Source organism: Leptonychotes weddellii, chromosome 1 (assembly GCF_054177405.1).
Source record: "Leptonychotes weddellii isolate Sample4059 chromosome 1, ASM5417740v2, whole genome shotgun sequence".
In the NCBI taxonomy this organism is placed as follows: domain Eukaryota; kingdom Metazoa; phylum Chordata; class Mammalia; order Carnivora; family Phocidae; genus Leptonychotes; species Leptonychotes weddellii.
Window position 1 is genome coordinate 23,313,200 of NC_138369.1, and position 22,710 is coordinate 23,335,909.

The 22,710-nt window shown below is 41.2% G+C and overlaps 1 protein-coding gene across 5 annotated transcripts in view; it reads right to left on the minus strand.

Annotated features, from left to right (window-relative positions):
* Positions 1-22,710, minus strand: part of FHIT (fragile histidine triad diadenosine triphosphatase) — a 1,147,690-nt gene that overhangs the window by 59,952 nt on the left and 1,065,028 nt on the right. For all 5 annotated transcript variants that reach the window (XM_081820160.1, XM_081820150.1, XM_081820168.1 and 2 more), the window contains one exon: positions 20,851-20,880. In XM_081820160.1, coding sequence (XP_081676286.1) covers positions 20,851-20,880 — 30 coding nt within the window. The remainder of the gene's footprint in view (positions 1-20,850; positions 20,881-22,710) is intronic.

The following is a 22,710-nucleotide window of genomic DNA, read 5'->3' on the forward strand; positions in this document are numbered from 1 at the left end:
GAAGAAACCCTCATATTTTATGAAGGCTACTTTTTGTGGTTGTTTTAAAAAAGACATCAACTAAAACATAAATTTAACCATGGATGATTTCAATTTTCTGCTTTGTATTTTTTCTATATTTTCCAAAATATCTACAATGAACAAGTGTTACTTTGCAGTCAGAAAAGAAACTATAAAAATCCTCCAAATGAGATCTCTGTCTGCGCTCAGGGAGCTATTTGGCGCTACGAGAGAGAGGGGACAATATGAATGCTTGCGGTGCCAAGTCTCTTGTTTGCCTCAGTCAGAATGATGTCTAATTCTATTTCCCATGGATTTTCATCAGTCGCTAGTTCATTTAAATCAGCTATTAAATGAATACATGTGAAATCTTAAAATACACTGAGAGAAAGTATATTGTTCCATATTGAGCAAGCAGTCAGTGTTTCCAATTATATGTTAGCGTATGAGGGAGCCAGTTCTCACTCACTGGATTTCAATCCACTTTGAAAAACTGCTTACTCCTCCACTTTGCTCCCGGATTAGGACATTTGATCTTTGGGAACCTTTACCATTACTATATCGTGATAACTCTTGGCTAATAGTCTGTGAAGAAATAATTACTAATAACCCACGCCAGCCAAAAGCAGATAGAGCAATGTGAGCAAAAGACTAAGGCTGGTGTTACGTGGCTCAATGGCCACTTGGGGAAAAACAACGAAAGGATTTTTATTGACCTAAGTGGTTTAACAAACGACACTTAGGTGATCTATTGGCATATTAGAACAGCAGCAAAACTACTGCCTTATTAAGTCATTTTTAAAATAGTCATTGTAGAGCTTTTGCCATAAGTCAAGAACAGAAGATTCCAGGAAATAAATTTTTATAAAAAAATTTTAAACATACAGTAGTGTTGAGAAACGGTGTTTAGAGCTGATTATGGTTATTGATTACATTTTCCAGATGTCTTTCCTAGGAATAATCCTTCTATGGGTTCAAACCTGAAGAATCAGTATGAGCTATCTTAGGTAAACTTGAGGGATGGCAGACTTTGGCAGACTATCAGCCCCATGAGGTGAGGGACCGCATCTGTTTTACTTAGCAGTATACACAAAAGAACGGGCTGTGTGTGACAGTGGGTGTTACTCAGCAGGTGCTTAGTAAATGCTAAACAAATGACGGAGATTTCATAGCATCTTGTTATCTTGAAGGCAGAAAATCACCACCTTTCTGAATTTAAACATACAGGGCAAAACCCATTATTATACAGACTCTTACTGAAATTTTGGTATTTAGGAAAAGGACTGAAACTTTCTTCAGGTAGAAAGATGTTTCACCCAGTATTTGCTGTGGCCTGATTTGGCCTAGAGCATAAATGATGCTGATAGAAATCGAGATCCCATGGGGTTCTAGCACAATCCTTAAGCTAATGGGATCTTGCACTGAACTCCTACTTATCCCTTCCTTATAAATTCACTTGCTCCAGCCTCTTCTTAGAATCTCAAGCAGAAAGACACATTAGTATTCCAGCCTTCAGCCTTATCCAATTGACTGCTATCTTGTTGCTCTCTAGGAAGTATCTTTCTTTTCTTCTCAGTTTCTTTCTCCTTACCCCAGTGAGTCCTGAATGCTTCCGGAATCACATTTAGAAAACAGATCCTGGCTCTTGAGTATCTTTATGAATAGACTCCAACCCTGCTCACCTCTGGACTGCTCTTGATATGCATATATGTGAGTCAAGATGCTCAACTCACTACTGCCATCTCGATGCCTACATTAATAGAGAACTGATAGATCCTTTGCTTTACATGAAACATAGAGGAAAAGAAACACATACGGGGTACGGATGAGGGAGACATTGGCTCCTTATGTCATTGAGTCCCTGGATCAAGCCATACCTGAAGTCAGAGTTTGGATGGACTCTTTAATTATATGACTCAATAAATCCTCCATTTACTTTATCCAGTTTGGGTTTTCTGTCACTTGCAACTGAAGTAGCTTTAACATATGAAGGATAAAGGAGATGAGGGCAAGGGGGAAAAAAAGAACCCAAAAGGAAGAAAAGGGATCAGAGGGAAAAAGAAAAAAACAATGAAAGATTTGACAAAGGCATAGGAATAGCCAGTATGGAATAAGAACACAGAGCATGAAACCCAGAGTTCACTGCTTTTTTCCCTGCTCCCCCCCTTTTCAGAAATCAGTACTATTATTTATTTCTACACATAGCTACACAATGAGAACAAGACCCCACAAATACAAGACATATATCTGCTTTGGGTGACTTATATTCGGTTTTCTTGTCATTGTACATTTAAGAATTGTTTGCATAATTAAGTTTCCTAAGGGGAATACAAATGCCACTTTTAATTTAAAGAAATACGAATGGTAAAATCAATTTGTAGAATATTTCAATTGGATCAATGGATGTAGCCTCCACTAAAACCAGATCATTTCCCTAGTAGTGCTTCTTCATAACCATGTACCAAGGCCAATCAAGATTTTCAGGAAACTTTTACAAACCCATAATTCCCAGACTGGATCAAGCAGCCAATGAGCAAAACCCGAGGCAAAAACTAATATCCTAGCCTTGAACTCGGAACACCTGAGTTTTATTAAACATTTATTAGAGATTTTACATAGGATATGCTGCTCTGTGCCTATTTTCCTCGTCTTCCAAAGGGTTCCATAATGCTTTGTGTGCAGTACCATAAGTAAGGCACAAAAACAGAGGTTATCTGTGCAATAGACACTGACCCGCCACTTATTCACAGAACAGAAAGGATGTGAAAATCACTACCACAACTTTGCAAGAGCATCAACAATAAAGACCCAGACTCCAAATGTCAACAGACCTGAAAATGTTTCTGAATGCAATGATGCTCAATCTACCACACATTTACCAACTTTATTCAGCCAGTAGTATTCTTCTTCAAAGACTGGATGCAATGATTCTACCCATAAGAAGTCCAAGTGTTACGAAATAATAACTTGCTAAAACCCAAAAAGGAAAGCATGTTTAATCCCACTAATGGCTCCTGCCTCTATTATTTCCCACAGGGAATTTGTTGTCCACCCTTCTTGTAGAATGGCTTCACTGAGAGAGAAAGTTCTCTTATACCCAAGGCACTTCCTTAACCATCTGAATCCATGGTATTTATTTTTCACCTTGAACTCATTGTTTGGTCCTTACAACATGCTGCCTTGTTGTTGGTTCTTTATATACATTTCCTGTCCTTCCTCCAGAATTGCATACTCCTGGAAGAGAGATACCAAGTCTCACAGAGCTTCTAAGTCTGGACGTCAGAACAACACTCCCCAAAGTCAGTAACTCATAATGTTTGTTAGAGTTCCTCATACATTCTTCAAGGCTGGTAACTGATCACTTTTTTTAAAAGATAAAATTGGTTATACATAGACTATATTCAAAAAGCATAAAAAATTCTAAAATAATATCAATGTGAGCATGGACAGTGTTTTTAATTTAAGGGAGATGTTAAATTCATTATGACACCTCAAACACCAGTTTGCAAAAGGCCTCTGCTTTCCCAATTTAGAAAACTCTGTGTCAGAGTTCCAGATTCCACTCTCCTCTGCCACAGACAATGAAATGTTTTGGTTTAAAGGCTGTTGCTGGGAGTTGAGCTTATTAGCCACATTCTGATGAGGCTGGGGCTGCAGAAACCAGGCTATATGAGCGGATCGGGCAGAATCTACCAACATTTTCTCTGTAAATGAGGTGTCGTGGGTCTGAGTTTCTGTTTAGCTGTGCCTCTGACTGGATTCTAGCTCCTGAGCAAGTCACTTTTCCCCTCTGAGCCTCAGTCACCTCATCTTTTAAATTAAGATAAAATTCCTGGCAGCATACCTACTTCACAGGATGCTGGGAACACAGTAACAAGAGCACTGATGATGTTAATAGTTCAGTGATAATAGCTAACACTCACTGAGGCGTCCCATATGCTAAGTGCTGTGATAAAAGTCCTATACTTGGGCGCCTGGGTGGCTCAGTTGGTTGGGCGACTGCCTTCAGCTCAGGTCATGATCCTGGAGTCCCGGGATCGAGTCCCGCATCGGGCTCCCTGCTCGGCGGGGAGTCTGCTTCTCCCTCTGACCCTCCTCCCTCTCATGCTCTCTGTCTCTCATTCTCTCTCTCGCAAATAAATGAAATCTTTAAAAAAAAAAAAAAGTCCTATACTTTCCTGAACTCTTATGATCTTCACAACAATTCTACGAAGCCAGGCACTATCATTGTCTGCCTTTTACAGATGAAGTAACTAAAGATCAGAGGTGCTAAACAACTCTCCCAAAGCCACATACCTGATTTAAAAAAAAAAAAAAAGTAGAGGCAGGATTTGAACCCTGGCATTCTGGTTCCAAAGCCTTACCTACCCTGTGCTATTATTCTGCCAGGCACAAATCATTTAACGCATGTGATGTGAAGCACTTTAGAACTCTCAATTAATTTTAAAAATGCAAAGTATTACTATTAATACAAATAGATGTTCATTACAGTTATTGAAAGATAAGGTAACCATCAGTTCATTTAATGAAAGCACATATACTTCTCTCAGTAATACCAACAATCCACTGTCAAAAAAAAAAAAAAAATCCAACTAGAATGGCCTTGGCACATCATCACAAAAGAAATTCCACTGACACCATCTCAACAAAAGGATTCATTCTTCCCTAGAGTTCTAAAGGGAAAAAAGAATCCCATGCCTCATCTGACAAGAGGAACAAATGCTTCCCACAGCTCTGGAGATGCACCACTTCTGAAAGAGCAGGTTAAGGAGGGCGCCCCCACTCACACTGCAAACCAGGAGTGGGGCCTGCTGAGGGATCCCCACCATGATGCCCATGCCACCTGCAAATCACACATCACCCCAAAACCGCCCGGCACCAGACTGCAGGCCAAACGAACCTCACAAGCCTTACAGAGAGCTGGCCACCGGTGAGGCATGGCACTGCCGGGCCAGGCTCCCAGGGCCAAGGGCTCCCAGGGCCAAGGGCGAGGACAAGCTCACGACACGACGGGCTGTTTCTGAGATCCCCCCTTCAGCTTGTTTCCTCACCAAGTTACTCTGACACCACACCTGTTTCTGTTCTAGTCTGGAAGCCTCCGCAGCATGGCAGATGGCAGAGTGTTTGCATAACAAATGTTCTCCGGGATCAGTCTATGCAGGTGGCAACAGGACTGTGACAGGTGGGACAGGAGGGCAGCAGGGCCCCTCTCCCAGGGAAGCAGCGCCACCATCCATCCCCGACTTTGCTGGAGAAACTTCCCACCCCGTGGAGGCCGGGGTATGTCTGAACTCTGGACGTCCTCAGCTCTGCTCCTCCTCCTGACCATCGCATCCCGGATCCCCCAAATCAGAGGCCGCAACAGGAAGCTACAAAGTAAATCTAGTGGCGGCATTGAAAATAATAATAAAAAGAGAACAAAACCTCATCATATTTAAAACTTATCTTCAATCTCAATTCCACGTAAACTTCCAATTTTGCGCTCTTAAATTGAACTTGAGATTTAACTCTCTGAAGTCTAAGCCTTTTAAATCTCAAATCTCAACTTCTAATGTTTCCTAACTCTATCTTCAAGTCAAACTTAGTCTTTTGAAGAGGGAAGTAAAATTCCACAGCTGACTGAAATGAGTTCATGTGAATTTCGACAGTGGTTTAAGGTCACACCTGGTCCTTAGAGGCGAAGGAAATCCCCACTTTCCGTTATGCAAATTTAATATCAGAATAAGGTTCTATCTTGGCTGGGCTATGGGGGAAATAGTTTCTCAGTCATGCTACTGCCCATTTTTTAAAGAATCCACGATGCACAGGGTTAGTAACATTGTTTCTCAAAGGAGCAAACACCTGTCTCAGGGGCACATGCTTTGCAGACCCGTGTGTCTGGAGGTGATACACACAGCTCCCCGAGCCTCCCAAGGACACCTGGTAGACTTCACTGCTTGCAAGAACTAGCTCTGCACAGTCAGTTCTGTTCGACTCACTTGCTCACGCTGCTTGGAAACCCTTGTGCTTCCATTAATAAGAATTCTGGGCCCATTAATAAGAATTCTGGGCCCATTAACAGGATGACACAAGGGGCTGGAAACCAACTGGAATCCACTTTAACTCTTCTCCAGGGGTTTGTCTTGACGTTCTCATCAGCCTTGCCTGACTCAGGGGTGATGGAGATGGAAGACCCGAGAGGATGCTCTCTTTGAGGGTAGGGGCTGCATTTCCTTGTGCTGGGCTGTCATCATCGAAGCTAGAAGAGAGGCTGGGTGAGCACTCAGGTCTCAATACATCACTGGTAAATAAAAATACAGTGTGCCAAGCACTGTGGGGAGAGTTTCCCATTCGTAGCTTTTTGTGATACTCACAAAATCCTGTGCAAAGGGGAGTAATCTTATTCCAGTTTCACAGACAAGGAGACAAAGGCAGAGAGAGTTATACCACTTGCCTAAAGCCTCACAACTAAGAGTAGATGGAGCCAGACTTTAATCCACGGAGCAAACAATTCCCGTGAGTGAGAGAGACATGTTAACAAGGTTAATCTCTCAAATGGGGAGAACATGGCTTTTTGCAACCTGCCTCAAGATTTATCCCATCCACTTACATTAGTAGTACTACCTGCCCCTGGAATATAGGTGGAAGACAGCAATTCAGGTAAGGCCAGTAGAGCAGTCCATGGACAGGTGTCGGGGGGCCAGGAGACCCCTGAAATGAAATGGAACATTTTGCATGTATACCTGAGTTTTTCCACAGAAAAAGTCCATAGCTTTCAGACTTCAAAGATTCTGTGATCCTTCCAACCCCCAGAATTTAATGAGTTAGCCACTTTTCATTAAATTATGCTTCTAATTGTCACCCCCCAAAGAGTCAAAGAGATCTAGGTGACTTCTGTATGTCTGCTAGAGGGAAAATAATTAGCGTGAAAGCTTGGTGGGTATTAGACACAAGAACGGTCAGTCTCTGAAAACACCCTTGGTGTGGAAAGAGCCCCCACAGATCATGACTTAATTAAGAATATTAGCTCAGAATTCATTCCCTTGCTAGCATTGTCCACAGTGAGATCAAAGAGCAGCTCTATCAATTTATTGCCCAGTTGGTCTTGAGAGTAGTGACATCATAGGATCCTGTATCATTGACCAGATTCCGTGGTCTTCAAAATATAAAAAGGAGCGAACAAATCCCCACCATACAGCAGTGCCTATAACTGTCAACAGTGTTTTTCTGACCATCTAATTTTCTACAATCTTCATCTGCAGCACGAACACCCAGCCCCGAGGCTCTGAACCATCCTCCTGTCCAACAAACACCGATTGAGAGCCTACTACGTACCAAGGACTGCAGTAAAACACTTGCTCCTAGGCCATCTAGATGCCCCCATGTGATTCTTGGCAACATGTTTAAAATAGAAGAATCCCCAAACGACACCCAGATATGGGGACAAGCTTGGCAAAGGAGGAAAAACCATGCCATATACACAGTTAAAGGCACTGATGAGTCCTTAGAAGTACAAGAGCACATTCTTCCAATTCCTAGAAGGTTTCTAAGCAGGAGAGGAAGTCCAGGATTAGACCAGACTGCCCAGACTCTAGAGAGAAAAACAAAAGAGGCAAGATTCCAGTTTTCTGCCTGCTGGTTCACAGGGAAAGAAGAGGAAGAGGAGGAGGAAGAGAGGAAAATGAAAAAGGAAACAGCACACTTTTCTAACCAGAGTTATCTAAAAGCGGAATAAAATAGCTGGTCAAGAGTAAGCCAGCCGTCACTGGAAGGGTTTTATGTGGATTTATACAAGGGATAAGGGTAAAGCTGAAACTATAAAACATGGAAGATGAGTTAGTACAAGATATATTAAAATACAAAGAAATAAGTACACCTCGTCATTGTGTGACCCTTTAAAACTAGTACGTTGGTTATATTGTTTGCAGAGAAGAACATGATGTTCACAAGTGAACACAAATTACACGTTTACCACGGCTATTACTGTAATGACCTTGGGAGTTGACTCATAGTCTTCCTCAACCTGATAAGCCTGCTGAATATAATCAATTAGGTTTGTAATTAACATGACAATTTATCTAACACATCCCCCACCCCACCTTACCCCTACCTCTCCCTAAGGCTCAGGAAACTGTTGGGTGATCAATATGAGCCCTCTGCTGTAGCCATCTCTCCCTCCCTCCCTCCCTCTCTCTCTCAGCATTTCTATTATGGATAATTTATTAAACCTTAAATTTCTTTCCTATTTGTAAGTTTCAGCAAAATTTAGTCAGGTTTCAACACAGAGTGTCAAGGGATAATTAGGACAGTTAGCAGTAATTTATCATTTCTCAGCTGGATTTTCAAGCTTTTGCTGACTGCCTGTAGAAATCCGTTAGCCAGTTCTACCCCGATCACTATGAAATCTCCTTTATCTTTGTGCAAATTGCTTTTCTATTTTCCTGAGTGAGCTGAAAGATGAGCCCATCCATTCCTGAAAACCTAGCCACCGGTGTGCTTGTCATCAGAGCGGCTGAAGCCAGGGCTTTAGATGAATGACGATAATGGCTAATGGAGGAGATGATGCCCCAGGCAGCTGTGTCCCAACCTGCTATGGGTTAGAAATTTAAACCTGGCAGTCCGACTGCACGTTAGATCGTCAGAAAATATGCAAAGGCATCTATGAACATACCAATGTACATGTTACAGAACAAATACCGCCTAGCAGTCCACCAGAGATGAAAAGCCTGGAGAAGCCAGGGACAACAGCTCTGCACTACTTCCGTGCAAGAGGAGGATGCTATTAAGCCTCAACTGGAAAAGGGTGGACCTCGTGTTCTTTAGAGAGCCTCATTTACTAGATGGTGAAAAATGAATGATCTGGGTAATTTCATTCTGAATTGATTTATTTCTAAATGGGGGAAAATTGACACTTGGTGAAGAAAGTAAAAAGCACGTCTCTGGAAAGAGCCAGCTAGTCTCAGGTATAACCCAATTATTTGCACACAGGAAAGATGAACATAGGAGGCAGGGTAGAAGGTCACCCAGGAAAGTGATTCCTTGCAATGAACACTTTCCTTTCCCCCTCCTGACAGACTCTCAGAAAACTATAACCCGACCCATATTTCCAGTTTATTTCTGATTGGTAAACCTAATCAAAGTTCACTTTTTAGAAATCCAACAGTTATTCTCAATTAGATTGCACAGCAAATTAAATCATAAATTTCTCTATCCTCGCCTGGTTGTCACATTCCTAAAATACAACTTTTCTCCCTCTGGCATTCTATTTAAATCACTGAGGCCAGGCTCCAAAGCAAGTTATAGATTTGATAATTTGCTAATGTGGCCACGGTAATTGTTTGAGCCATATTTATGATTTTATTGGCTCTCACAACAAACAATAATAATCCATTGATGTCCCCGACTCTGGGGTTTTCTTACAGTTGACAAGTGGGGCAGTGGATTCATTTTTAATGTACTCAACTCCCTCCCTGAGAGAGTCTTGCATATATTAATAAAGGCCAAGAAATGAATGGCATTGGTGCGCATATCTTACCCTGAAGAATTAGCAGCAGGATAAGATTTAATGTTAAAAAGAAGGGGAAGAATAGACTAACAGGGCCCATTTTGTACAGCACGACCATCATTAAAGTTAATGGAATTACCTTGTGGTCATGCACCAAAGGGAGCCTATTGGAAGTTAAGCTCTTCTAGGGCCATTGATTCTCCAACTTTCACTCAAAGATTCCCGTTGGTGTGTGATGAGTATTGCAGAAATGTAGCGGCACTTCAAGCAAACTGCCAGTTAAACATATTGAGGAGTAATGATAACTGAATATTTTAGAGCAGATGATCAAGTTGAGGATGCTTTCCACTGGAAGTGGCAGGAAATGCAACTCTGTCAGCTTAAACAAGAGGAGGTTTGAATGGATCACCTAACCAGAAAGTCTAGAGGTGGTACAGACTTCGGGACTGGTTAATTCAGCAACTCAATAATGTCACCAGGGGTCCAACTGCTCTCTCTGCCATTCCGGCCTCAGCATCTGCTTCGTTCTAAGGCAGGTTGCCCCAGGAATCATAAGGTAGCTGTCAGCAACTGTCAGGGTACTGCTTCCTTATTCATGTCCCTTCCCACAAACAGTGGATACAAATTCTCCATGATGCTGGGAACAACCATCCCCGAAGCGAACAGAATCCTACCTTCTAAGCAGCTTAGGTGAGAGTTAACTAAGGTCATAACTGGGCAGAGAGAAATGGCTTAGGCCAGGGATGAGTAAACTACAGCCCGTGGGCCAAATCCAGCCCACAGCCTGGTTTATAAATAAAGTTTTTTTGGAATACAGCCACATTTATTTGTGCAGATTCATTTACATGTTTTCTGTGGCTGTTTTCATGCTACAGAGGCAGGTGTAAAATTGTGACATCTGGCCCTGAAAGTCTAAAATGCTTAATATCTGGACATTTATGAAAAAGTGTGCCAATTCCTGAATTAGACCAAGCAGGGTTCACACCTAGAGTTAGAGATGGATTCAAACACACCCTAACTTCTTGGCTGCTAAATAATGGAGGAATTTAGAAAGCATGCAAAAGAGACAACCACAGTGCTCAAAAGATTTGAGACAAAATTATTCAAGTTCTAGAAAAGTGGGCTTAGAAACTGAAAAACCAAATTAATTAAGGTGACCCATCACATCTGGCACAGGTGAAATACCCTCTGCCCTTGGAATAAAATGCAAACACCGCATACATTTAAAATGGAGTTAAAACTCCTTACCAGGGTGTACAAGGCCTGGTATGACTCTTGTTCACCTCTCTCTACCCCAAATTCCTGCTCCCAGGGCTGTCAATCATCTCCTAGAACTTGCCAAGCTCATTGCTGCTGTCTCCTCTGCCCAGAATGCTCTTTCTTGCCCAGCTCTCCTCTGGGATGGATCCTTATCATTCCTCAAGTCTCAGTTTACCTCCCCAGCAGGCCTGGGCTGGCCACCCTATCTAGGGCAGTCACTCCACCATCTTTCCTTCCTCTGTGTTTTTCCTCTCACAGCACCTGTCACTGCCTTGTTAATACTGCTCAAAGCTCACAATTATTTTCTACGTCCCTTTGGGTGTAGAGGAAGACAGACAATAAGTTGAAAGTTATTCCCTGGATGCTTGTTCTTCCACTGTACCCCAGTGCCTGGCAGTACCCGACACATAGTAGGTGCTCACCAAACACTTCTTGGGAGAGGAATTCAGAGGTACTACAGAACTTCTACAACCCCTCAGTCTGTCTTTGCAACAGCATTTATTTCAGACTGCCCTTAAAGACAGGGACCAGGTCTCACTCTTCTTGGTCTAGCAGGGCCTGTGACAATACCTGGTACATAGTAGGCACTGGAAGAATAAATTAAAATAATAAAGACTGAGTTCTAGGTGATAAAACAAGAGCAGACAGGATGCTCGTTCCCTGTGAGGTAGGGACAGGATACCTTTGATGGTGAGGAAATTCTCATCATCAACCACAGGTCAGAGCGGTTCAAAACCAGAAGAGGCTGCCTCACAGCACACTGGGTTTCCAGATAGAGAGGAAGACGACAGACCAATTTAAAGGCTACAGAGAGGGATCATCTGCACAACAGGTGATGACACCACATGCCTTCCAAGGTCGTTTACCCTTCTGGGATTCTCCAAATTATCCCAGGCTCTGAGTTTCTTCCTTGAGAGTGACTCTCATCTCTGGTCATCTGATAGCAGAGCTGAGCTTGGAATCATATTTACTCCTTCCACGGCTGAACAATTTTGTCAAAATTATACTGCTAGAACCTGATTACATCTGGGAATTCATACCATTTACAACCAACAGATGAATTGAAACACAAATAAAAGGCCCAGCTGGGTTCTTTTTCAGGGCCCCAGCACACAAAGCATGATAAGAAAATATTTTTTCAGGAAATAAGTCCTGATACGTGGACCCTATGGTGGGATATTTGAATGTGAACATTAGGATAAATGGATTTCACCACGAAGTAAAAGAATATTTTGTGAGTTCGCTTTGTTCACTCAACGTTGTTTATTCTTCTAAACCACTGTAGGCAAGATCAACAACCTAAACAACTTCATGTTGATTTTTCATGTAACATCAGGAACAAGAAAAGCTTATTTAAGAGAATAAACGACCGGGGGGGGAGGGGGGGGGAGTTTTCATTACCACAACCCCAAAATATTATCTTTATGTCAAATGAGCCCAGAAGGATTTCAAACCATCCGTTTTGTACTCTCCCCCTGAGGTTTGGGATTCATCTGACTCAGGAGGCTTCCAGAGATGTCCACCTCTATTTCCCTAATCTTGGCAGATGAATGGCTTCTCCACGGAGGGAATCTGCTATGAGACCACAGGTGCGGTATCAATGCTCGTGACACGCGAGGTTAAAATTTCAACATTATCCTTTCCTAGCACTAACATGATTCACACTGACGGAGGGAGCAGAATTTCTCACTGTGTTTGGCCCAAGGACCATGACGGATCCTCCACCAGCCCTGTATTTTTCACTTAAATGTCATTAGGAAGGTCATTATTCTAATTTTTCCATGTCTGTAGCTCTGCAGGTTGCCATGTCTATTATTCATTAAGCTGGTTTCCATCTGACCCAGGCTCAGTCATCAGATCCTTATGATTCCAGCTGCTTTTGGATCTTAAGAATTATTTTACCAATGGCTTTAGCGTAAAAGGCAAAGAGGAGCCCCTGAAAGGGACTGAGTAACTTAGGGTGGATATGGCAGCAAGAATCTTGCCTAGGTCACTGACCCAGAATCAAAATGTATTTATAGAAATACATAACACAGCAGTTCCTAAATCTGGGCAACAATAGAATCAACTGTGAGCTTTTCAAAAATCTATTTTATGGGCCCCATTATCAGAGATCTGAACATAGGAAGTATGAGAACCAGTTATAGCTAAGGATAATAAAGGAAAAAGAATGAATTATAATAGTCATTTCTTGATGGAAAACCTTCCAGTGGGAACTCTGTGAAAAAAAAATTATAGAGAAAGCTGTATATTGTTTTTCAAAATACATTTAAAATATCAATGATATTATAAAATATAAATAATGTAATGAACAAAGGGGTACACATTACTCAACTTAAAAATAAAATATATCTATGCAGTTGAAGGTCCCTGGGTGCCCCTTACATCCTACAGTGTGCTCCTTCTTCTTACTGTCTCCACATGGGGGGATCCCAACCCTATTTGTGTCCAAATCTTGAAGCAATATACAGATCTGCATTTTTACACTTAATATAGACAGCCTATAAGGAATCTGCTTTTATATTTTATTTCTGCTGTTAATAACTCCTGAAACAGAAGTTTATAATATTATCTGTATCTGTTTCAGCTGCAGTGTCCAATTTCAACCAAATCACACATTATTTAATGGATGTTCCCTCCCCATTTGATATGTAAGGTGTGTGATGTGGTTTATAACAAATAGTTCATCTACTGAGACTGCCATGACCACATCCCTTCAAAACTGAATCCTTGTCACATGATTAATTGGGCTGAGTTAACTTTACCTTTTCTTTCATGTTTCTTTTTTTTTTTTCCTCTTGTTTGTTTGTTTGTTTACATAGCATTGACATTTTGGCTAAGCCAATTATTTAGATGCCACAGGTTCAAAACTTTAAACCTACCAGGAGCTGGTTATACGGAATTGGAGAATTTTACAATTTCCCAGGCCTGAAACTTACAGAGCAAAAGAGTGAGAAAGAAATTCCTTCTGTGATGACTTACTGAGCACTTAGTATTCCACAGCAAAATGGTAAGAGTGAGTGACTACCCCTGACTGCAGCAACAGAGGTAAGAAGGTGACTGAATAATTGCACGTCACGTTGATACAGCATTTTGGGGTCTACAGAGCACTTTGCTTTTCATAGGATATTTGACTTGACAGTGATTAAATAAAACCCCCCAACTGAACATCAGGTGTAAAAGACACCCTACTGAAAGCTATAAAACATTGGCATTGAGAATCTATCTTCAACATTTGCCGTATTTCTGTGTTACGCATCTCAAAATAAATTTAACAGACAAATGCCCACTTTGCTCATGTCAGGTTGTTCAATTACACTAAAGAAATTTGTTTGGTAGCACTAATGAAAAATTAAACATCTAAAATGTATCATTCTGCTACAAACGGACATACAGCAATAAAGCAGCATTTAGTTTAGTTAACCTTCACCTGTATAACAAAGTTAAACAGAGAGAACCCTCTGGGTATTTTTAGGGAGAAGCCAGTATTATCCTAAGCAAAGCGAAATAATACAAATTAATCTGTGTTGAGGGTGACAAAATATTTACTAAATCTCTCCTTGTGCACCTTCCCCTGTGCTTACTGGAGGCAAGGTGTTTTTTAGGAATAGCTGGCCACATGATATAATGGAGACTGCTCTCAGACAGGCCTGGGTTTGAATCTCTGTCTACTATTAGTCAGGCAGTGTGGTTTGATACGTTACTCTACCTCCATAAACCATGGTTTCCTCAAGTGTAAAATACCAATGCCCACTATTAAGGGTTATGAGGATTAAGTGAAAATTATAAAACTAAAGCAAACACTTATTCAGATGTACTGTACGTCAAGTGCTGTTTTAAAGGCACTTGGTCTTCACAGCACCCCTAGGAGGTAGGGGATCACTGAGGCCCTCATTATAACAATCTATAAATGAATGGTGGGGCTAGGAAAGGTTGACTTTTGCTGGGTCATACGACTGGTAGGTGACAGCTCTGGTATTGAAACCAGGCCATCTGGCTCCAGAGCCCTCCCTCTCTGTCAGTATGCTGGAATCCTGATGACATTTCCCCTCCATCCTCACTCCATTTCCAGCATCCCCCATCCCATCTACTGAAGCTGCCTGTGACATTGAAAGAACAGAGAAAAAAAAAAAATAGTAACCAGAAAACACCAGGGGCTTGGGTAATTTTTCTTTCAGGGCTTTGCATGACATCATGCAAATCAAAATTAACGATTTAGAAATGGAAAAACACAATGATTTGATACCTACTTAGAAGAAGACTGGAGGTCTAATAGGAGAGAGAAAGTTTCCCACAGGAGACAGGCAGGCTCATGGTTCCTTTCTCCCGCCTGGGGAGCCAGGCTCCAGAGGTTTGGCCCCCAGATCACCAGAAGCGGGGGGAGTCAGCACACATACGTGCCAGGAGGGAGGGGCAGGTTTGGAGGTGTCCACTCCCACATGTACGCCCAAACCCATCCCCTGAGCACCAAAATTGGTTTTGGGTTACCAAATTCAGGCAAAACTGGATTCATTGTGAGAGAAGAGATGTAAATTCTCAGGCAATTCCACAAGATAAAAGCTACTGTGTCCTTAAAATACGAATTCTTCCTGCAGTAGGTGCAGGCATGAGATATAAACAGGCAGTGCACTTTTCGTCATGGCTTTAATCAAGGATAAAACTTCTTTGGCAAATTACAGCTCTCGTGAAATTTCTTTACAGATGAAAATAATAAATAACAGTTGAGTAAAATCATTTTCATTCTCAAGATGTCAATTTCTCCATTCCGTGCACACCAAATTTTAGGAATTCATTTGGGTTGAAAGCAAGGAGTTATGTGGAGATTCCTCTGTATCTTCTCATCGGTTTGATGCTATGCACTGGACTAAGGTGTGCATGGGAATCACTTACAGTGTCTGTTAAAATGCAGAGTCCTGGGTCCCACACCAGACCTACTGAATCAGCATAAGGGGGCAGGCAGGTTTCTGCTTTGTGAAAACCTACTTCAAGTAACTGAAGTATACGTTTGGCTTGGAACCATGAGTGACCTATTACTGTAGGGGTACAGCAGAGGCTAAAAATATATCAGGGTAGAGATTTCCCCCCCCCAACTAATAAGGTAGGTTTCTGAATGTTCAACTGGTCACTTTTATAACAAATTCAAAGTCGATATTCAAAGCACAAGTCATATGATCAGAAGAAAGTTTTCTCAAGAATTTAAGCAAAATGGCAAAAGTTAACAGTGACAGAATTCAGTGTGTTATTGTGAACTCATCAGGGCCACAAACAATCTCAATGCCAAGTACATTCTCCTTAAGTCCAGTCTTTGCCTATTTTCCAGATGAGAAAACTGAGGGTAAGGTTAATATTAAGAGACATGCACAAGGTCCCAGGGACAGTATGCGGTGGGCTGGGCTATTTATTCATGTTGGTTTCTCCTCACCATCACTCAGTACAATAGGCAGGATTCCCTCCATTTGAAAAATGAAGGCACAGATGTTCAGAGAGGTTAAGAGTCCTGCCCAAAGTCCACAGTAAAATAGTAGAGCTAATATTCCTATGGAACCTCTGACTGACACCAAAGTGTATTAACTACTGGACTTCACGAAGAGCTAAAATGTCCTCTATGTTCATGAATTGAAAAGATTACCAAATCTCCACTAGAAAATCTGCTCTAGGACCATAGAGGCCCCTCAGTAAATGGAATAGTTGCTTTTGTTTTGGTTTTAATTTTTATTTTTTGTTTTTTATAATTTTTTAAAGATTTTATTTATTTATTTGACAGAGAGAGAGAGAGAGCACAAGCAGGGGGAGCAGCAGAGGGAAAGGGAGAAACAGGCTCCCCGAGGCAGGGCTTGATCCCAGGACCCTGGGAACATGATCTGAGCTGAAGGCAGATGCTTAACTGACTAAGCTACCCAGGTACCCCTGGTTTTAATTTTTAAATCACACTTTTTAAAAGAATTCCTTTTCTTGTTTTTCCTAAGCAATCTGAAAAGTAACTGCTAATATATCAATAGTAATGAAGACACTTACTTCCCACTGCCTTAATATTAGAAAATTAAATATCTAAGTAGGGGATTCAAGTCCACAAACACAGAAAAGGGTAAGCAAGCATATTCTATAAATAGTTCTTATGAGATTCTAGATTACCTGCCTGCCATAAATTTCTCTCTTTAATATACCTAAAACACCCTCCCACCCAAAGATGCACATAGTAATTATTCTAAAAGATATCTCACATTAAACTTACTAAGGAGAATCCCTTTTAAAGGGTGGAACAGCGCCTTTAATGATTTGGCTAGTTCAAATCACATTTTGGAATATGATATGGGAACCTGATTAGTGGAAATTCTGGTCTTTGTCAGTGATGCCTGAAATACAGGGGATTCTTGAGAGAAATCTCAAGAAACCCACATCCTAACTACACACTGACATGCACAAGTACCTATCATCGGCTGCTTCATGTTAACTCAAGTTAGAAACTGACGAGCAGAGGTTGCTCTATCAAAGTCCCGTTATCTTCCCCATACCAACCAAAAGGGCCATAGTAGACAATGACAAAAAGCAGGTGCTCAAAAGCTAGCATTTTTGAGGAGCTAAGGAAATATAGGTACAGAAACAAAAACAGTTACACAAACAAATAAAAAACCAGTAAAGAATGCCTTGAAAGAAATCAAATAAGACAACGGGATAGGGAGAAAGGCTTTGGCAGAGCCACTTCAGATGGGGGATGGGAGTCAGAAAAGGCTAATAAAACAGCAACATATGGCTGTACATGTATATACAGTGATATGCAGATGTATATTGTGATACATGCCTAAAACCAGAAAAAAAAAGATTGTTTTTCAAGCCTGCAGGATGTCCAAATTGTTGCAATGATCACCGGGTAGAGAGCAGGGCTTTATTACTTTTGAATTCAAAAGGAGCCTGAATAATGAACTGAAAAATAAGAACCCATTTCCCTTTCCTGCTACAAATTACTTACTAAGTACATGAGGCCACCCTTGTTCTTTGCAAAACAGCATCGAAAGCCCCTGAAACAAAAAAAAAAAAAAAAAAAAACCTAAAGGGGCACCACATTCGAGAGTCTCACACAGGAATACACCTTCACTCACAATAACAACAGTGGCTTCAGGGGAAGAGATCATTACTGGGCTTACTGTTCTTACCACCCGGTATGAGACATAAATGGTTCCAAAGCCAGGCATCAAGCAGAATACCAAGAGTCAGACAGAGAGGCAGAGATGAAGCTCACGGTCACTGTGCGCTCCATGGTAGGCTGTCAAATGCTACCCTGAAGGGGGCAAATCAGTGAATTTCAGAATATGAAGTGCTCCGTCTTGAACTGCAGGATTCAGAACCAGACAACCGAATACTGAAGGTGCTGCTCGGCTCCCTGAGGGTGGGGGGAGCTGGCTCCTGGAAGGCTGGCTTCCACACGTCACAGGGGTGCGGCCCTCACCAGCTACTATTTTATCACCATAAAATAACGAGGGTGATCAACAGCCAGGCTCTGAACAGACTCATGGTGTGCTGGTTCACGATGAAGACTCCCAAGCCCCAAACACTTAAATACCTAAGTAGGGTATTCAAGATTTAGAATGAGAACTGAGAGTGTCAACTTTTTTTTTTTTTTTTAACTAACACCAAAATTAATGTTTGTGCAGGTAACACAAGGAATGCACTTGGAAAAACATAGATTAGACAATTTCACATACGTGGACTTGGTCTAAAAGGACATACACCAGTTGAGGTTGTCATACACCAGTTGAGGTTTTCATCTGCACATGTGTGGTTGTTTTCTTTTCACCACTTTATATTCCACAAAGGATGTAAGAGGCCCCCCTCATGCATATTGGGGTAATTCTGTGATTGGGCTGGAAACAGGTAAGAGATGTCCAAAGCAATACAATCTACTGATTCAAAAATATAGAATTGTTAAAAAAAATTAACTTATGTTAAATAACAACGGTGGTGAGGATAATAATCACGTTCAACACTTCGTGTATGAGTCCTATAGGCCAAGGATTACTCCACTGAAGCTAACAAAACCATTAACTTTTTTGGCTAGATAACTGGGACACCAAAAAGGTAGTCACAATTAGAATCAAAGAGTCTACAGCCTTGCGGCCCAGCCCTGCTAGACTTGGTGTTCGTTGGATTTTTTTTTTTTTTAACTGTGTTTTATTACTCTCTTTAACTGAGATAGAATTCAAATATAAAATCATCCACGTTAAAATGTACAATTCAGTAGGTTTTAGAATACTCATAACATTGCAAGAACATCACCACTAATTCCACAACATTTTCATCAACTTAAAAAGAAACCCTGACCCCTGAGCTGTCACTCCCCATGCCCTCCTTCCTCCAGTCCCTGGCAACCATGCATCTACTTTTTGTCTCTATTCAGTGCCTGCTTATATAGGACATAATTTTAATACCCCCTTCAGAATTCCAAGATGAAATTTTGAGATATTACATATATATTCATATACATTTAATGATATGTTTAATATGTACATCTTATCAACCTGTGCATTCCACTTGATAGGGTTTGTGCATTCTCCCACGTTATTAGCTATGCATCTACAGCTGTACTTGCAACAGCTGAAGGAATTCGGTCAGATAGTGCACACAGCACCTAACTAAATCTGGTGTTGTTGGAATTTACATTTGCATACTGAGTTTTTTTTTTTTTTTAAGATTTTATTTATTTTTGAGAGAGAAAGAGAGAGAGCATGAGTAGCAGGAAAGGAGAGAGAGAAGCAGGCTCCTCCCTGAGCAGGGAGCCCGATGTAGGACTCCATCCCAGGACCCTGGGATCATGACCTGAGCTGAAGGCAGATGCTTAACTGACTGAGCCCTGCACACTGAGTTTTTTAAAAAACTAGCAACCAGACTTAAACATTGTGTTTTGTATTTCAAGAAATGATTTGAAAAAGAAGCTATTCATATTATACTCTTTTTAGTGGCTGCATGTTTAGAAGCCTGGCATGGGGGTGGACAGTGGGGTGGAGGGAAGCTGTGAGTCCCCTTTGTCCCTATGACATCATATGTCTGGAGCAATCAGGAGGCTAGCTCTTTTTTATCATAAAGAACTTGATGGCAGTCCCTATAGGACATTTGTTCCTCACAAGTACTTCCCAGAGATTCTATTAAAAGTCCCACAGAAACTCTGTTAAACGTTAAAGCCATATGCAAACTAATATCAAAAAAGGACTATGTTTTTTGGGGGCACTGATTGGAACCAAGCATTACCTTAGCCGCTCACAGCCAGTCTTGAAGCCATAAAACCTTATTTTGCAAAGTATCACACATTAGCACCCTGGTTTGACTTCCTTCTGATTTCTAGCACTGAAAAAAAAAAAAAATAGCCTTTTCTATGATTTAGGTATAGGACCTAACTGCAGAGGAATTTGCATTTGTATGAAGGGGGCTGAAATCCAGCTTCAGAATCAGCCAGGATTTTATTCTTTTATTTTATTTTACTAGGGAAGCAGAGAGTATCCTAACAAATCCTCCTTTCCTCTTTTAGCACACTTAAAAACCCATCTTTGAGCTCCACTGACTCCATTAGGTTAGAACTTTGGTATGAAGTACAAAGGGAGGAAAAGTATAGGTATGTGGGTGGAGAGAGAGAGAAGAGAGAGAAGCAGAGCATGCGGTGAAGGGAGAACTGTGGGCAAGCACGTGGGCAAGCACCTCATGTAGCCCGGTGCTCAAGAATGATGCAGCAGAAAGAGGGTGTGTGAAGAACACGGACACCCCAGCTTCACATGGGACCTGCCAATCCACACAGGACTCACATGCTGTTCCCTAGATGAGACCTCACCCAGAACTCCTTTGACTTCAGTCTCTGTCTTTGGACTTTTTGATGTAGCTTCTGTTTTAGCATTTACACAATAATAACTTTACTACAAAAGGTAAATGTCTTGTAAACTAATGGGAAGCATATTGCTTGGCATAGTTTATAATGCCAGGATTTATGGCTCTAACACTGAGGGTCTCTCTGACCTCGAAGATAACATAATGAACCAGCAATGTGCTGCAAATGGCTCAGTGTGATTTTTATTAGTTCTCATAACTGCCCCTTATTAATTTGTATGCACATAATAAGCACTCACCTTCACAGTCTGTCCAGCTTCAGGGCCATCCTGGAAGGAGGGGGAAAAAATAGATAAATAACAGAGGTGATACCAGATAGATGATATCTCCTACTTATTCAGAAATATCTCCCGTTAATAATTTAGATCCAATTTCATTGTGTGTTAATTTATAGTATTCTCATGGGGACCATTCACTTCAAATGTGTGGGACAAGACAGTTCTCCATTTCTGCCTGAGAGTAAGTGAAAAGTTATGTATAAAAATGATATAAATTATCCAGTGAACCAACCCTCTTGCTACTTTCCATGCTCTTTGCTCTTGGTTATGGTTTTAATTGCATTAAAGGAAGGTTGGAAATGTTTGAGGAGGTAAATTATCACACCTTTTGGTTATCTTTAAATCAGATGTAGTTTAATTAATGTCTGATTACTACAAGTCTCTACTCAAAAAAAAAAAAAAAAAAAAAACCCAAACACCTACTGTAAACATAATCCATTAAGCAAGAATATGGGCTGTCTTATATAGGAAGATCACCCAAGAGTGGGCCCTCTCTGGCTGTCCTGACCTTGGTGGGGGTGGGGGAGCGTGGAAGTAGGAGCATTCATTTTTGCTGGGCCTTTTTCAGCTTTTTAAAACCCAACAATACTATTGGTTTAGTTGAAAATGGGCCAACTCGCCCAGTCATCAGTCACAATACAAAGCAAAAACAAGTGTTTAGCTGGTTTGAGATACCAGAACAAGCAATGTCTACAATCAAAAATTGTAAAACTGAATCAAACCTTGCAACTTTTAGCAAGCCTTTCTACCTCTGTGACCCAGACTAATGGGTAAGAAGGTTTGGCCTGCTGTGGCCAAGATTAAGTAGAACTGTGTATCAGTGGTTTTCAAACTTGAAGTCACAGCCCATTAGTGGGTCATGAAGTCAGCTTAATGGGTTGTGATCAGCATTAAAAACAAACCGGATAATACAACAAAAACGATTAGAGTGCACTGAAAGGGTAAATGCTGTTTTGTAAAACTCTGGTTTCCTTTATCTATGTATGTATCCATGGGGAGGGAGGGTCACAATGATTGTGGAATAAATATCCTAGTATGGTTTAAAGCTTTAAAGGGTTTGAAAACACGGCATTTATGAAAGTACTCCAAGTGCTACGCACAAGTCAGTTCCTTTGTTTATGGGATTCACTTTCTAGTAAATCATGTTAGATAACTAGCCCTGGCTATTTCCAGCGAATGTGAATTTTCTTCTAGCATTTCATTTAACACTGACAGATGTCTTCAGCCACTTGCCTTCATTTGGTCTCTCCGGAAACATGATTTATAGCATAAGCTTGATAAACCCACCCTGAGATTAATTACCTGCATGAAGGTGACTCAAATGGTTTGACATCACACACACACACACACACACACACACACACACATAGTATTTTAAAGGGAAGTTTACTCTCAACACAGACATGGCAGCAAAAAAATTTTTAAGAAGCATTTAAGAGCAGTTTTAGTCTGAGCCTTTCATAACCTAAAAATAGTGGCCTTCTTTACCTGTTCTCTTCGAAGGTCTATGGTGGGGACATGAGGAGGGTAAGGAGGATGGTAAATATTCTGCACAACTAAAGCACTGAGGGCAAGATATCACATGATGGAAGAAGTCAATTCTTTCCAAAGGGTCCCTGCAGAGTCATGTGATTTCGAGGCCACTAAGGACTTTAATTAGGTATTGATACTCCCCAACTCTTCCCAAGGGGGATCTGAAGGGGCACAGGATATGTTATATGGATTTACTCAATTCCCACAGCTGATGACTCACCACAGACCTCCTCCTCCTACACTTGGCTCTACCTCTGCCTAAAGATCTCCAGTGACTGGGGCGGGGGC